This window comes from Nicotiana tabacum, chromosome 4 (assembly GCF_000715075.1).
Source record: "Nicotiana tabacum cultivar K326 chromosome 4, ASM71507v2, whole genome shotgun sequence".
In the NCBI taxonomy this organism is placed as follows: domain Eukaryota; kingdom Viridiplantae; phylum Streptophyta; class Magnoliopsida; order Solanales; family Solanaceae; genus Nicotiana; species Nicotiana tabacum.
Genome location: NC_134083.1, coordinates 128,971,934 through 128,990,096, shown reverse-complemented (window position 1 = coordinate 128,990,096; position 18,163 = coordinate 128,971,934). Strand labels below are relative to the sequence as shown.

At 34.1% G+C, this 18,163-nt stretch overlaps 1 protein-coding gene and 2 pseudogenes across 1 annotated transcript; 1 reads left to right on the top strand and 2 right to left on the bottom strand.

Annotated features, from left to right (window-relative positions):
• Positions 1 to 262: 262 nt before the first annotated feature.
• LOC107787418 (agamous-like MADS-box protein AGL80) lies at positions 263 to 1,925 on the bottom strand (annotated as a pseudogene).
• Positions 1,926 to 5,233: 3,308 nt separating this feature from the next.
• On the bottom strand, positions 5,234 to 6,000 carry LOC107787426 (agamous-like MADS-box protein AGL80). Its single transcript, XM_016608997.2, has one exon. The coding sequence runs from the start codon at positions 5,968 to 5,970 to the stop codon at positions 5,266 to 5,268; it is 705 nt and encodes a 234-aa protein (XP_016464483.2). The 5' UTR covers positions 5,971 to 6,000; the 3' UTR covers positions 5,234 to 5,265.
• A 3,216-nt stretch (positions 6,001 to 9,216) lies between these two features.
• On the top strand, positions 9,217 to 11,003 carry LOC142180114 (dof zinc finger protein PBF-like; annotated as a pseudogene).
• Positions 11,004 to 18,163: the final 7,160 nt, after the last annotated feature.

The window sequence follows — 18,163 nt, the reverse complement described above, 5'->3', positions numbered from 1 at the left end:
TGAAAGAGCAACTCTTGGATTTCTCTCGTGTTACGTGCTTGCACAAGGAGTACTGTCAATTTCAATTAACCACATTAGCATCATTTATCACTTCTTCTTTTACTGATTCCATGAATTCTAAACAATCAAATACCGAATGGACAAAGCAAAAAATAACATGAATCTAGTTCAGAAATTAACACAGACAAAAAAAAAAAGGCAAAAGAAAAAATCCAGAAAAAAAACTCCATGCAGAAGGGATCACATAACATGAAAAATAAATCTAAAGAAAGAAAGTATTAGGCTACACACCAGTGTTGTGGTTATCACTAAAATTAGGCATAATCATCTCATCTCCATGTCCAAATCCAATCTGTTGTTCACTTATATTATTATTCATACAATCATTAAACCACTCTGTTTGTGTCCTCTGCATCCCTTCCAACCCTAATTCCACCACTGGCTTTTGCTCCACTGGTGGAGGAGCAGCTACCTGTGAAACATCAGCAGTAGAAGAAGAAGTGGAAGCCTCTTTTTTAAATGCTTCAATCCTCTTATTAATCTCCTTCAAATGCTGATCAACAACTCAACCAAGATCATTCAATTCTCCCAAGTTCAAATTCTGCAGTCCTTTTCTAGCCAAACCCTGTTACATAACTTCAGTCATCTCCTTCTCTCTGTTCTCTTTGCTTTGTTTCTTCTGCTGCTCGCTCGCTTTTGCAATCCTTTGTCTAATAAAACTCTCTTGATTCACCATCTTCTTGCTTTGTTCCATCTCTGGCATTCTCTTGAACTCCGCGAGCATACATTGAACTCCCATGGTGTTTGGCCATACCTCAGGTTGGTTTTCATAAGGGTTATAAATAATAGCACAAGCATCAATTCCACAAAGTGTGCTCAATTCACTCACCTTCTTCATTAGACCCTTCTTCCTTTTCTTGAATGTTGCTTTTCTTGCCGAGTCATTAGTTATGAAAGCTAACTTCACCTTCTTCCTTGTCATTTTCTTTCTTCCTTGGATGCAACAGATATGCAAACAAGGTGGAAGTATTTGGTAGATATGTGTTAGTTTTGACAAGAGATGTTGGGATGTTTTTTGTTGCTTGGAATGGCAATGTTATATACAAATATGAACATGTTCTCTAATTAGTAGTGCTAGATTTCCTAAGGTTCTTGTTCAAATCCCCATGTTTAATGAAAGAGAGGGAACTAAATTCATCATTATGTGTGTTTAATTTCTCGATTTGCTTAAAAATACGTAGAGATTTGTTTAATTTGTGTTTAGTTTTTGTTGTTGAAATACTTATGGCTTCTTTGGTTTAGGTGTATAAGATCTCTATTGGAGCTGCGTGTAACCTTTCCTGGCCGTCGGATCGTCTCGTGATTCAAGTTCTTGATGATTTTATTGATCATATCATTAAGGTAATCCAAACAGTTCTTTAAAATTGCATTTCCAATGTAATTATATAAGAATCTTTTTTTTACAATTTAAATCATAATCATTGCGAAATACAAACAACAATGCACATGGTACTACATTTAACATCGTACTTTGATAAATATTATTTAATCACGGCCTTTTTAAGAAAATGCTTGGATTTCAAGTTTGGTACCTTGATCTTTGTAATGTAATCATTATATAAGATCTGGAGTTTTGGCCCTTTACTTAATGTTTACACTTCTTCCTATATATTTCGACCTTCTAACTTGGAGTACAATTGTTGAATTTTGACCCTTCTTTTGTGAAGCACCTAATTAGAGATTTTTACACACTAAGTCACTTATTTAAAATTATTTGTTTAAATAACATCACTTTTGATTTATTATAAAAATAGCAAATTCATTTACAAGTCTAGCACATTAAAGATTTAGACATTAAATAACTAAAACAATTTAAAATTTACTCAACCACAAATTAAGGGATCAATGTATACCTTCTCTCTCATCACCACTAACAATTTTTGTTTTCTTTTTATTATTCATCCATATCTCTTACTTTTAATATTCTATCAAATTCTCTCTAGGTCTCTCCCCACTCTTTCTAGGCACCACCATCCTTTTTCCATGACGGTAGTTAGGTTCACCAAAATAAAATAATAAGTGAGAAACGGCAGAAGCTTTCTCGCAAAGCTTTTGGCGAGAAAATAAGGCACTTGTATAAATTATGAATTATAACATATATGTTATATATACAATATATTATTGGTATATTTCTGTGTCTCTGAATACCATTCGGTGGTAACTTATTTTACCGTACATGCTATATTCAAAATATATTATTGGAATATTTGTGTGTATTTTTCAAAATTAGAAGGTTTTATCTGTGTAAGTTTCTTATATTTATGCATGTTTTATACGGGTTATAAAGTGATTGTACCCTAGATCCATATAGTGTATTTTTACATTGCAGGATTCAGTATTTAGATTTATATAACATGTGATTTGGATCAATATATATTTATTTCAATTCAAACATATGTGATGTATACATAGGGTATAATTAGCACCTCATAGAGTTTTGAATATGAAAGACACAAAGCAAAAGTAACAATGTAGCTTTATATACCATATATATTTCTAGTATAAAATGTTCAAATAATATTATTTATCCAATAATATTTTAATATATACTTAATAAAATAATTGTTTAATATGCATATTCCACTTACACATACGGTATGTGATAGCTATAATGTCAATATTCCAACTATTTATCCAAGTATACATCTTTATCCAAGCATAGTTGGAAGAGAGAAAAACTAAAAGCACATTCATAATCATTCTTGAATAGAGATAAAAGACAAGGAAAAGTCATTTATGAGTAGAGCGTGAAATCAATCGAGCATTGTAAATATATAGCAATTTCCTAAAATTTAGTAACATGGGTAGGAGCTGTTACGAATTTTTATTATGAATGTAAATATGTAATTGCTAGAAATGTTAATTAAGTGCTACTGCTATGACGTTGTAAAAGTTTTTTAAAATATTGCACAATTATGTTTTTCCTCTTTAATTTAGCTTTAATTGAAAATGTCGACCTTTTATGACACATTATTCACCTACCAAAACCGACATTATTTCCCTTAAATTTCTCCTTACACTAGATATGTAACTCAATTAATAACGATTAATATTGATGTATTTTTCCTTAATTAAACATTTATTATTATGATAAGATATGGTTGAGACAGAATGCCTAAGGTGGGCAAGCAAAGGACTTAACATAACGTACCAAATAAGAGAATCCTGCGGTGGTTACAAAGCTGGAGCTCTTAAAGAAGGATTAAAGCATAATTATGTCAAAGATTGCGAGTACGTCGTAATTTTCGACGCCGATTTACGACCCGAACCCAATTTTCTCCGTCGATCCATCCCGTTTCTCATACATAACCCGTAAATCGCCCTCGTTCAAGGTCAATGGCGATGTTTGTGTTGTATACATGATGTGACAGCTCACTTAAAATGTGGTTTTCAAAGATTGAGATATGACAGATAACACTACAAGGAATAAAGTTTTCAGTGACGATATTACGTGGTGATCACTTAAGTCAGCACCAAGAGTGGTGCTATATTATTTTTATGATTAGATTTTGTAGCGATTAATCTCGCCACAAAAAGTAAGCAAATACATCATGAAATAAAGTTTAGATAAATCGCCACAAAACGACATTAATGAAAATTTTATTTCATGTAGTGCTCTAATAGTAACAAACATAGAGTGAGTTGTTGAAGTCAAGTAGATTATTCTTCAAAGTATTATTTTTCCCATAAAAAATATTGGCTAATTGAGACCATTTTTATTTTTATTTTAGAAGTTTTTCAACCAAGGCTTGGAGCAGTTTGAATTTGCATCCGCTCGTGTAGCTAGTATTAGCTTTTTTAGCGACTAAACTCGCCACTAAAAGTAAACAAATGTTCCGCGACATATCATACTACTTTTGGTGGCGACTAAAGAGGTCGCAACAAAATATCGCCACCGAAAATCTTATTTCCTGTGGTGCATATACTAAGTTAGAAATAAAGTTGAAATTAATGGGCAGATTGAGTTCATTATCAAAAATATTTTGTACCATTCATCATTATCTCCTAAATTTCACAATAATACAAGAAATTCATGGTCGGATTATATATTTTGTAGAATGTTATATATTGTATTGTAACACTATAAGTTTTTAAATTCCAATCACGTACATAATTCATAAAACAAGCAATAGTAACTTCATATGTGATATCAACGGAAACGAAATCCACATCCCATTTCTTCTTCTCACATTAGCACTTTGATATGAAAGAGCAACTCTTGGATTTCTCTCGTGTTACGTGCTTGCACAAGGAGTACTGCCAATTTCAATTAACCACATTAGCTTAATTTATTCCTTTTTTACTAAAATCATAAATTCTAAACAATCAAAAGGAAGGAATAAATTTCTGATTGTTACAAGAGGCGGCTGGAGGGTGAAGCAACTGAGGCAACCCCAATTTTTGCCAATAATACAATATAGGTTTTTTTTTTTTAAAAGAAAAAGAAGTAGACTTATACGTAGTCTCTTGCGGGTAGAAATAGACCAGTCCACTTTCAAGAGTGGAGTATATGACTTTGATTAATGTGACAATTTAAGCTAAAATTGGAAATTATAAAAGACTCCTACAATATAGTGCTTCCTTTTTAGTTTTCTCCAAAAGTTCGTAATTTTGTTGTTCTTTTTCTCCGACATGTATATTGAAGATGTTAGAGGTTATCAATTAGAAAGTATGAATCTATTTATTAAATTTTTTTATTCTTTTTTAAATGACTATATTATTTATAAAATATTGTTAACAGTTTCGATAATAGTTGTTTAAGTGGAAAGAAGTTTTTAAAATTAAAGTTGATACAATATTCCGTTAAATCAATAGTATTTCAAGAGAGATTAAACGGGTTGACTATATTATCAACTAGGAAAAAACATGTTTCTATAAATCTATTACAAAATATTATTATTAGCAATAATTTTGCATCTCAAAAGTATATATGTTATTTCTTCTAAGAAATTTTAAGACCTCTCTTTAAAGTTTGGCTTTAGGCCATTGAGTCGTCCCCGATTGTTAATGAAAAGTATTGCGGGAGGAATGGCTTGGTTTCAAATACCAAATGGACAAAGCAAAAAATAAGGATTAATTAGAGGATAAAAACCCATTATGAATTGAATATGTTTCAGAAAATAACAAGGATTTAAAAAAGGAAAAAAGGAAAAATTCCAGAAATAAACTCCATGCAAAAGGAATCACATAACATGAAAAATAAATCTAAGGAAAGAAAGCATTAGGCCACACATTAGTGTTGTGGTTATCACTAAAATTATGCATAATCATCTCATCTCCATGTCCAAATCCAATTTGCTGTTCACTTGTGTTGTTATTCATCCAATCATTAAACCACTCAGTCTGTGTCCTCTGCATCCCCTCCAACCCTAATTCCACCACTGGTGGAGGAGCAACAGCCAGTGAAACAACAGCAGCAGAAGAAGAAGTGGAAGCCCCTTTTTTAAATGCTTCAATCCTCTTATTAATCTCCTTCAAATTTTGATCAACAACCCAACCAAGATCATTCAAATCGCCCAAGTTTAAATTTTGCAGCCCTTTTCCAGCCAAACACTGGTACATAACTTCAGTCATCTCCTTCTCTCTGTTCTCTTTGCTTTGTTTCTTCAGTTGCTCGCTCGCTTTTGCAATCCTTTGTCTGATAAAACTCTCTTGATTCACCATTTTCTTGCTCTGTTCCATCTCTGGCATTCTCTTGAACTCCGCGAGCACGTGTTGAGCTCCCATGGTGTTTGGCCATACCTCAGGTTGGTTTTCATAAGGGCTATAAATAATAGCACAAGCATCGATTCCACAAAGGGTGCTCAATTCACTCACCTTCTTCATCAGACCCTTCTTCCTTTTCTTAAATGTTGCTTTTCTTGCCGAGTCATTAGTTATGAAAGCTAACTTCACCTTCTTCCTTGTCATTTTTTTCCCTCAACAAATTTGCAAATAAGGTGAAAGTATTTGGTAGATATGTGCTCTTTGTTGCTTGGAATGGCAATGTTATATACAAAAGTGAAGATGTTCTCTAATTAATATGGAAGATATTGCATTTGTTTGCATAGCTGGAAGGAGGCATTGGAGACCCAAGATATTTGGAAAGAATTTAGTACTACCAAATATTTACATTGATTACATTTCATTTAACTAGAGCAATGCAATTTTGTTTTTCCTGATTACTACTCATATATGTGTTTTCAAGAAGAAAAAAATTAAACTTATAAATAAATAATATTGGCAAGAATTTTTCGGTAATCATATATGATATTTTATCAACCAAGTCGTAATATTATAAGCTAGCTAAGTTTGTACAGAAACATAAAAGATTGAGTAACTTGGGGGTTTGTTGAACTACTGTAATACATACTTTGTACCAGAATTTGATTAATCTTTTTTGGGGGGTTAAAAAGAGCTAGTACTATATTATATATAATTAATATGCATCATTACAAAAGTAAGAGCCATTGATAGCCCTGATGTTCATACTACCACTACTGTCCGAATTATAGCGGCATAATCCTATTAAAAATATTCCTAATTTTGTTTGCCTTTAATGCTTTCAATGCGAAAACATAGGAAGAGGTACAAAATTGATTATCCTTCCTTAGCCAGTAAGTGCGTAGTTTTTTACCATTATATTTAACCAACTAATAATACATCTTTTTATTAACGGACAAAAATAATCTGCAGTATTTAATACCAAAAAAAGAGGTTTTTTCTACCCTTGAAATATCAAGAAAATCTTCATAATAGTTCTACAACAAAATACGACTAATAATAACAAAATTTGCAAGATGAAATTTGTCTTTGACTTATCCACAGGCTTTAATATGATCAACAAAAGGTGCGATGTATATAACTTTCATACATCTTATGGATCCTACGGCGCATGTAAACATTTTAATACACAAGCCATATAAAAGGTAACTTTGGTGAAATTTAAGATCAAATTATAACTGTTATTCTATGTGATCTCATGTAGTCATTAGATACATGGATAAAAATGTACTCAATCAATTTGGAAATTAATAGATAAATCATACGTTATAGACACTACATTTCTTTCTCATTAGAGCCCACAATAAATTATAATTAATGTGCAAACTAACCAAGACATCCATGAATCACATGCTGAAAACTGATTAAAACGTAAAATCGGGAAAAACTTAAATACTACTACTAAGTACTCACCCGTTCCAATTTATATAATACTTCTTGCGTTTTTAGTTCTTCAAAATATTTGACACCATTCTATTTCTACTCAACTTTCACAAATGTCAATAATTTAAATTCATTAACTTATTTACAATTTAACTATATGATGTGAGCATTTCTCTCTTTTCAACTGTCACTCTTTTTTATCATTACTGGTGCATACTAAAAGTCAAATTAACATCTTAAATTTCGTACTCAATCAAATACCATAATATATAATAAAATACAGTGGTAGTAACAACTACTTTTAACCCCCCTCCCACCCCCCCCAAAAAAAAAAAAAAAATTAAGTGTGCATACACATATAAAGTTGTGAAAAAACTTAGCATCGAATAATTAAGGCTACAAAAGAGCAATTTGAATACTATACAGATTTTATTAGAAACCTTTGCCCTTGCCCACAAAAAAAAAAAAAAAAAAACGTTTGGCCGTAACATGTCAAAACACAAGAGAGGTATGTTATACGAAAATAAGTGTGAAGGGTGATCTCTTGAATTTTTCCTAAACATGACCAATTAACCAACCAAAATAATCATTTGTTACTAATAAAATCTCAAGATGTTATGTTCTTCCTATTTCCTTTTATCAGTCAAAACGGAGGAGAAAATATGCTTCACCTTTTGTTTATGCTGTAAATACACTTGCCATAGGGTGCTAAATGTTGGGACATAAATAGTTGAATTGCTTTTACATTACAAACTTATATATAAAGCATCTCGAATTCTTACATACAATCTTACATAACAGGATGAATTGGTTGAAGTTCAAGAAAGAACTACTACTAATTTAGACTGGGCCAGGCTCCCTTGTAAGGTAGTAAGATCAAGGAAATTTTACCTCCTGTACCAAAGGTATACACCCTATTTATTATAAATCAAAATTATTTTAAAATATTATTTTTTATAGCTACCTTTTATATTTTATAGCAAAATAAGTATTTATGGTATATACTACCATTGACGCATGAAATACGCTATTTATGTTTTTCTTCTCTCTTAAACAGCTGGACATACTTATTTTTAAGGTCATTGCCGTTACTGTATTCATGAATAAATGGCGCGAATATATGTGAATACATGCGCATACAGCTGCGCTGATTTTAGGCGCTTTTTACTGTTGTATTCATGAATACAGCAGCGCGAATACAGTGAATATACTACCATAACAACTGAATAGTAGTTATAGGAAGTAATTATATATATGGTAGTTATAGAAAGTTAATAGCCACTAAACAATAGTGATTTCTGAAAATTTCTCTAAAATCATTTACTGGCCAAGTGACAACGCGGCATGGGCTAGTTCAGTCTAGGCTATCTTTCTGTGAACTATTTCTTAGAGAAAACTACCCTCTATAACCCCTCAAAATTTTAATAGCCCATATTTTTGCTCATTGACACAAAATATCCCTTCGACCCAAACATATTACATCTAATAACCCGCAATGTCTATTTTGTATATTTTTTGTATAGTGACAGTCTATTTTATATATTTGTTGTATAGTGACAGTCTATTTTATATTGTGACAGTATATTTTGTATATTGTTTTGTATAGTGACAGTCTATTTAGTATATATTTTGTATAGTGACAGTTTATTTTGTATATATTTTGTATAGTGATAGTCTATTGTATATAAATTATATAGTGACAGTCTATTTAGTATATTTTTGTATAGTGACAGTCTATTTAGTACATATTTTGTATAGTGACAGTCTATTTTGTACATATTTTGTATAGTGACAGTCTATTGTATAGTGATAGTCTATTTTTGTATAATTTTTGTTTCAATACTATTAAGTATATTTTTTGTATAATGACAATCTATTTTTGTATATATTCACTATACAAATTTTTGTTTCAATACTACTAAGAACCAAATTTTTTGGTTTCAATACTACTAATTCACTTGGTTTATTTCAAAAAGACTAAATTTTTATAGGCTAAAGAGAAAATTAAATATGCAAGATCCATCAATTTGTACACAAATAAAGCCACAATTTTCGAGCAAGAACACTTGAAATGTCCAAAATGTGATTCACCAAACACAAAATTCTGTTATTACAACAATTATAATCTTTCTCAGCCACATTGCTTTTGTAAGAGTTGTCGTAGGTATTGGACCAAAGGTGGTACTCTTAGGAATATTCCAGTTAGTGGTGGTTCTCGTAAGAACACAAAACGTTCTTCTTCATCCAATAAGAAAATTTCCTCCTCAACGACGTCGTCTTTCATCTTCAAAACCTTATCAGATAACAAATTCAAAACTAGAGCCATTTGGTATACCTGCAATTTCAGCTTTTGATCAGAACTGTAGTAGAGTGATTGGTATGACTAATGGGCAATTCAGTTCGTTGTTGGAGTCAAACGGGCCGTAATTTGGGGCTTTGGTGGAAGCTTTGAATACGGATAATAATGGGTCCAATTTGTAGTTAAATGAATTTGCAAGGAATCAAAATATCAATTTGGGTTCGGGTTCGGGCTCAAATGGTACCCGTCAAAATGGGAGTAATACAAATGGATATTTGGGACAACAACGGCTTCTTCGGCTGAGGAAAATGCGTATGATCGCTGAGAGAAGGAAGTTAGTGTTTTGAGTGGTAGTGGTCTTGGGCTAGTCTTTTAATTAGTTTTAGGCTGTTAATTGTATGATTTATTTTGTGGCTAGCTATTGTCATTAATTTTTCCCGGATGGCTACAAATAAAGTTAGCCATACATAAACTGGGCCAGACTCCCTCGTTGGATTACGGGCCATGTGACAACAGCTTAGCCCAAGAAACCTGTTGCTACCAAGGTAGGACCAAAACATATTTTTCAATAATTTTTCCGCCACTTTTAAAAAGTTCGTATAAAGCCCTAAAACGACAACCATTTCAGTTCAAAATTCACGCAGAAATCGTAGATTAACGCGTCAATTTTATCTTCGGAAAATGTTGATTTCTCTTCTAATACATTAATTTTTATTAGTTTACAGTCGAGTTTTTTCAATTTTCATTTCAGTGTAGAATTTGCGAATTCCCTTTTTGTAGTCTTGAAATTGCTGAGAGCGAGCCAATGAAAGTCAAGATTTTGCGTATCCTTTTACGATTATTTCGCTGATTTGAAATATTTAAATGAAGGCTACGGAATATATATTTTATTGGAGCATATAATAAGTGCAGTGAATTATAGCAACTGTTACTGAATCATTTCTGATATGAGAAAACATTTTCTGTCTAAATATGTAGTTATGATTGGATATGACTTATACTTGTAATCTTGGGAGTTTAATATTATTAATTTCTGATTTTCTTGCACGATGTGCAGCCATTTAACTGCGAATATTACAAAGAAGCATTTTTACTAGTCCTTTAGTTTTTTGCTCTGAAAATCTACTTTAGTTTAATTTCTGTCAAATATTTCACATTTTTATGAGGGTAGCTTTATATTGCGAGTTCATTAGATGCGTTATTGGCATATTTCTTTGTGATGGACTACATCATAAATTTCCCTTAACCTGTTCTGTTGGATGTTTTGCTGGAATCGTGAATAGAGTATGTCCTCTTCATGGCATGTGATATTAATAGTTTTCGTACTTAAGACTACATGATGTGCTTACTTTATATTACTTTTTGTTACTTGTGTATTGCAGATGGCATGCGGTTGCTTCGTGGACATGGGACGCTCAGAATGAAACTTGCGGGATATGCAAATATTGTACTTACAACTTTGAGATACACTGCTAATGCAATTGGTGAAATAAATTAAGCATCAAAATATTTTGCTTCCTATGATTTTGTGTCTTTATCCTTCAATTGAGGCTACAAGTCTACTGGACTATTCTTGCCAAAAGCAAAAAGAAAAATTTTGTTGTGCATGTCTGACTAAATGGGAAAAATGACCCTACTTTAGTTTGGGAGGTTTACATATTCCTGCATTGACGTTTCTTATGAACAAAAGGAGAGCTATAGAGTTTCCTTGGCGATATTTGTAGTGCTTCATTCTTTTTTTTTTTGATAAGCAGGGATCTATTATATTAAAATCATAAAACAGAGTTTACGTAGTCAACATTCCCCAAAGGGACATTACCTACTTGGCTATTACATAACATAGTAATGTCACATAGGACATTTTTGTTTTCAAGATGTAACGACCCGACCAATCGTTTTAGGTATTACAACCTCATTCCTCATTTACTGCTCAATTTATGCTTTACAGTTATTATGTGACTTGCCAGGAGTGATTAGTTCGGGTCCGGTGAGGTTTTGGAATGATTTGGAACACTTAGTTCCAAGGTTTAGAACTTAAGTTGAAAAGGTTGACCGGATGTTGGATTATGTGTAACGACCCCGGAGAATTTTTGCTAAGAAAATTAAGGTTTTGTAGTGCAGAGGTAGATCAATTAGTACAAAGGTTGTAGAACTTTATCCCTTGGATGTTAATTTCAAAGCAATAAGACTAAAGAAAATACAGTGAGCTATCTCCCCATAGCACACGAGGGAAGCTAAAAATTTTAGCAAACCAGTGAGCTAAAGCCTTATAGCACAGGGATAGCACCGGTGGAATTTTAGCAAATCAGTGAGCTAAAGACTTATAGCACAGGGATAGCACCATTGGAAAAATACTGTACCTGGGCCTATTAATACATGAGCGGGGAGAGAGAAGAATAAGAGGATTTCAAGACTAGGGCTTTTCTCTCCATCACCCATCCGACCAAGGCTTCCAATACACACTTAAGGTGAGTTTTTAAGAGTGTTTTTATGATGATTTCACTTTTCAATTACTAGTTACAATAAGATTTTGTATGGATTCCATAGGATTTCTTCAAAATCTCAAGAACACCCCAAAGGTTGACTTTCAAGATTTGATCTTCAAGAGGTAATCTTTCACTCTTAAACCTATAATCATGGATTGTTAGTGAATATATGAGCAAGAAATAAGCATTAGCACTTATTGGATGGTGCTTGGAAGCCATAAATACTTCAACTAGATTATTGGGTGTTGTAGAGATTTTTGTAATAAATTAATTAGTAACAATTTGGGGGATGTGAGTTCATTGATGATTGAAATGGTGCTAAAGAAGGTAATTTGTAGATAAAGGATAGTTTAGTATCTCTTATTAATGGGAAGGAGGGATTGTTGGATGAAGAAACACCATTACTAGAGGTAGTTGAATGCTATGCACCCTAGGTGTTTAATGAAATGTAAAAACGACAAAAAACCTCGAAAATTTTACTAATATTGGTCTAATTGAATTATGTTGATGTATAATGATGTTTTAAGAGTAGTGGGTGGTTTTAGTAGCACTAAAGAGCTCCATCAAGATTCGAGACTTTCGAAGACTAATTCTCGTGGCAAGGGCATAGCAGAATAAAGAATTACACGGGTTGAGGTAAGTAACACTTCTAAACTTGGTTCTCAGGGTATGAATCCCCGAATTTGGTATGATATAAATTGTTTGGAGGTGACATACACGATAGGTGACGAGCATGTAGACGTGCACCATATAAATTATATCTTGAATAAATCCTATGCAGTTATAAGATTAATTAATCATGTTATTATCTGAACATTCTCCACGTGTTAGAGAAATTAAGTTGAGGCTCCTATTAAAGATCATGTTTAGGCTACGTGCCAATATTTTGAGACCCATGGGGTCGTGTTGCTATTGAATTAATTGTTCAAAAATATACATTTCACACTTAGTAATATTTATCCATTGTGAGGATATTTATGGGATTGAGCTGTGCGACGCAGCAGGACATAATGGCTTTATACATTACTATTTTATGGATTAGGGCGACCTTATTGCCTTTATTATTAAATGGATCGGGGCTACCCTCCTGCAGTAGGCCTCATTGGCTTTATTATTATACGGATCGGGACTGTCCGCCTGCAGTAGGCCATATTGATTTTATATCACGCTTGGGCTGAAAGAGCCCCTCCGTAGTCTGTACACACCCCCAGTGAGCGTAGATGATCATACATATTCGGGATGGACTTTCCTGGGCATGGACTTGCCTTACTACTGCTTATATATATATTTGGGATGGATTTTTTCCAGGGCATGGACTTGCCTTACTTATTTGTATTATAACGAGTTTATCTGGACATGAATCTTGTCAGTATCATTTATATTTGGAGATAAATTATCCCAGGGCTGGATTGCCCTTATACGGTACTGGATGACTGACTGTCAGTCGATGTGTATTCATATACGGGTTGGAACACCCTGGGCTGGATTGGCCATAAAAAGAACCGAGTGATCGAATGATTTATGACCATTATTACATGAGGTCTTTCCAATGAGATGTCATATTTCGCATATCGTGTAGTATTGATCTATTTTACTTATACTGAGTTTAACTGTTGAACTTGAAAGCATGCCTACATTTCTGTACCATTATTTATACTGGACTGTACCTACAGAGCTCATCATTGCTTTTAGCCCAAAGGTTAGTCTTGTTACTTATTGAGTTAGTTGTACTCATACTACACTCTGCACCTCGTGTGCAGATCCATGTACTTTCGGACACGGAGATCGTTAGATTTCAGAGTACTATCAGTTGAAGACTATCAAGGTAGCTGCTTGGCGTCCGCTGACCTTATCTCCCTTTCCTTCAGTTATTATACTGTTCTATACTTTCAGACATTAGTTTTTATCAGTCAAACATTGTATTCAGATTAGATGCTCATGCACTTAGTGACACCGGGTTTTAGGAGTGTTATATTTGAAATTGTGAGATTTCTTCCATTGAATTTAATTATTTTATTTTCAAATTTAAAAGAAATGGTGGTTTATTAGGATTTTTGGCTTGCCTAATATTGAGATAGGTGCCATCACGATAGGTGAGATTTTAGGCCGTGACAAGTTGATATCAGATCTCTAGATAACATAGGTCTCACGAGTCATGAGCAGGTTTAGTAGAGTCTTGCGGATCGGTACGGAGATATTTATACTTATCTTTGAGAGGCTACCGAACCCTTAGGAAAATTTTACTTTCTTGTATTCTATCATGCGGAATTGATTCAGCTTGAAACATAACTCTTTGAATTCCTTTCACCCATTTGCGTGCGCATGTGAGCGCTCGATATTAGTTGTGCATCACCGGCTTGTGATTCCATGAACGAGATTCGTGATATGTATTTTGTGTTGTGGTGATGGAGGCCAGTCTGGAGGACTTGAGGCCAAGGTTAGACTGCAGCTTAAGTTCGGTAGCTTCAGTTGTGTGAACTTGTGCATTTGGATTCATATGTCCGGTAGTGTCCCTATGAGTGGAATTTATGGCTCGATGAGCGGTTGCATGGCTATATGATAAGTATGATGTGATTATGCGATGTGTTCAGATGGGTTGAATGTGACGAATAAAGTTTACTTCTGACTTAAGAGTTTGCTATTGGGTACTTAATTTCTATCTTGATTTGACGTATAGTCTTGAGTTGTGAGTATATTGAAGGATTTTTCACGTTGTTAAATTATGGGACAAATTAAATTCTCATGTCTTGTTAATGAGTTTGGACTCATAAAGAGTAGGTGATTGTGTAATAATTGTGGTTGCGAAAGGGTATAACAAGATGCCAATTTGAGGCTAAGTAGGTGGGTTATCTCCTGCAGAGTAATCTATGTAGGCGTGCTCCTTATAATGTTGAGTGGAGAGTTTTATTTCTACCAACGGAGTGTATGTGTTGAGATTTGAATTTGAATCGGGTAGAGAAAATTGACTTGACTGTCACGAGAATGAAGGCGAGCTTAGCAGTTGAATTGAGGTATTTTATGGTTGGTGTTACCTGAGCTTGTGAATAATTTTCGTTGAACTGACTGCAGTATTATGGCAGTAATAGAGTATGGGTATTGTGAGTTATCAAGTATTTTAATCTATGGCTTTGAGCCAAGAGGAGGAGCCTGCTATTGACAATTCAATTCATGGTTATGTGTCAAAATTTTGTTTTGGTCTGAAGTATACTGGGAATCAGTGATAACCTGCAGAGGTGGAGTTCGAGAGTGACTCGAGTAAGAAAATTTCTTGATACAGGTTATATTGCGCTTTATGAGTATATGAAAATCGTGGGATGAGTGAGTTGTTATTTGTGAATGAAGTAGTGCGCACAGAGTATGAATTTGATAGGTGGTATTAAAGTAGAGTTACTTCTTTGAGTGTTGTTGTGCTAATGGGGCACATGTCTTTTGGCCCATTTGGGCGGTGTAATATTGATTTAAACAAAGGGGGTGACTCTCGATAAAGTTCTAATGGATTCGAGATTAAAATGTAACAATTGAGAATTTTTGGCGGATTTGTTTATGGCAAAAATCTGATATTTAAGTTGGATGGTGTCGAGACTTGTGGCATTTTTGTATATCATTATGGGTTTTATATTTTGGTATCAGGAAGGTAAATAAAACGGCCTTAGACTCAAATAAGGTATTTTCAGAGTGTGTATTTTGGTTGTGGTATTTATAGGGATAATTATGATGTGGTGAGACTCTACAGATGTTTTGGTGGCAATATTCTTGGATTTTGGTGACCTACGTGGTTGGGTCGAGTTAGAGGAATTTAGTTTTAATAGCTTGGTTATGTGCAGATAGATTTCAAAGTGTTCTGGATGGTTTCTACTATGGTTTGAACCTGATATTTTCTACTGGTGTGGGAAATGTATTGTGTATTGTGATTTTCTCCTAGAAGGAAAATCACGAATTTTGGACAGAATGGTCAGTTTTAGATATTTAGATGAATGTTATAACTACTCGATAATCCCAGAGAAGGGTGCGCATTTCAAAAGACGCATTGTATTTTGATTTACGGATGTCATTGGTATTGCAGTACTCACCTGATTGATAGACTGTTAATATTCAAATTATTTCTATGTGGCACAAAAGAATTATGAAAGTATTCATCATGGGAAGATCGTGAATGGAAGATGTGTTAGTCATTCTAGTGGTGGAGTTGGGATCAGTTACAGTGATTCATGTGTTTGATGAATTTGGAGACTGGGAGTTCTCAGAAGTATATTGTTTCGGGTTACAACCTGTTTAAGGTGAGTATTTTATTTTAACTAAGTAGAGGCACTAGTTGCGTTAATTATTTGTGATAGCTACGCATTATAAATGCGTATATATGTGAGGTTTGAGCCAATGTGTGGGCATAGGGGCAAGTACTCATACTCGAAAGAATGCTTAGGCTATGATATACCTAGAGTTGACTGTTAAGCGTAAAGTTATAACGTTTCTCGTGTTTGTACCTTTGTTGAAAACTTCTGGGCTACATTTCAGGTTACAAAGAGGCTAATTCCCGTGAATAAATGGGGTAGTTACTATTTTTGTGTTAACTTGCCAATTTGAAGGGTGATAACAGACGTTGCAAATGCTTACGCTATGGCGTGTTATTTATACCAGTTCAGGAGCATGTGAATCTTATTTTATTTATCATATACATGTGTACTTATTTGATTGCTCCTTTATGATATGCTTGGACTGGAGGCTTGTGACCATGCCAGGCAGATTATATTATTGGCACGTGAGTTATCCGTGCGGATCCATATACTGATATTATTGTCACGTGAGTTGTCCGTGCGGATCCATATACTGATATTATTGGCACGTGAGTTATCCATGCAGATCCATATACTGATATTATTGGCACGTGATTTGTCCGTGCGAGTGATGATAATGTGAGCTCTAGAAGAGCTGGTTACTCTTATTAAATTTGCGTGTCTTAGTTCTACTATATATAATGAGCTTATAGCATTGCAATTGTGGTGGTGCTTGTTGAACTTGCAATACGGTTCTCTACTTTGAGACATCTTCCATTTTGGGTACAAGGTTGAGCAGTTGTGGCTTGAGTTGTATTAGTATGGCATGTTAGTGGGATAGTTGTGTTTAATAATATATGGTCGTTGGACCTAGAATGGGTACTTTCAGGTTTGAATACAGTATATTCAACAGGATAATATTGAAAGTCGGCTTAGAAGGTGATTATGGTTTTGGTTGGGACGAGAGAGCTCCATGACTTGTTGATCTAATAAGTGGTTATGAGATTCCTTGTGTTTCTTTAAATATCATCAGTGTACGAAGGTTTTGCAATGAGATTTGGCTTGATATGTGGTTTAATACTATTACTGGGTTAGTTTGGAGTAGTTACTGTGATCAGAAATGGTGTTGCGAGCATACGAGTTGTGTAGTATGTTAAGTGATTATATATGAGATTGTGGCTAAGGCCTAAATACATCTTATTAAGACTCAAACAGTGTGTAGATGTGAGATTCGGGCCTTGAAAAGAAATTTTTGAATGTTGGAAATTGTATTCCAAGGTTTATGGGCTAATGTTAAATTAATGATTTTCAGTCATGTTGCGTTATCAGGCCTATATAAAATTGGGTGACATGGGATCACCCCCGAGTATGTGCGTGGTAAGGTGGAATAGAGATTCGAAGGTTAGGAGCAACTTTTGGCACGTTCGAGGACGAACGTATGTTTAAGTGGAGGAGAATGTAACGACCCGACAAGTCATTTTAGGTATTATAACCCCGTTCCCCTATTTACTGCTCAATTTATGCTCTACAGTCGTTATGTGACTTGCCGGGAGTGATTAATTCGGGTCCGGTGAGGTTTTGGAATGATTTGGAACACTTAGTTCCAAGGTTTAGAACTTAAGTTGAAAAGGTTGACCGGATGTTGGATTATGTGTAACGACCCCGGAGAAGTTTTGCTAAGGAAATTAAGGTTTTGTGGTGCCGAGGTAGATCAATTAGTACAAAGGTTATAGAACAAAGTCCCTTGGATGTTAATTTCAAAGCAATAAGACTAAAGAAAATATAGTGAGCTATCTCCCCATAGCACAGGAGGGAAGCTGAAAATTTTAGCAAACAGTGAGCTAAAGTCTTATAGCACAGGGATAGCACCAGTGAAATTTTAGTAGACTAGTGAGCTAAAG

Bases quoted from the DNA above. Each gene is read 5' to 3' on its own strand.
- LOC107787426 (XM_016608997.2), bottom strand. From the start codon at position 5,970: ATGACAAGGAAGAAGGTGAAGTTAGCTTTCATAACTAATGACTCGGCA.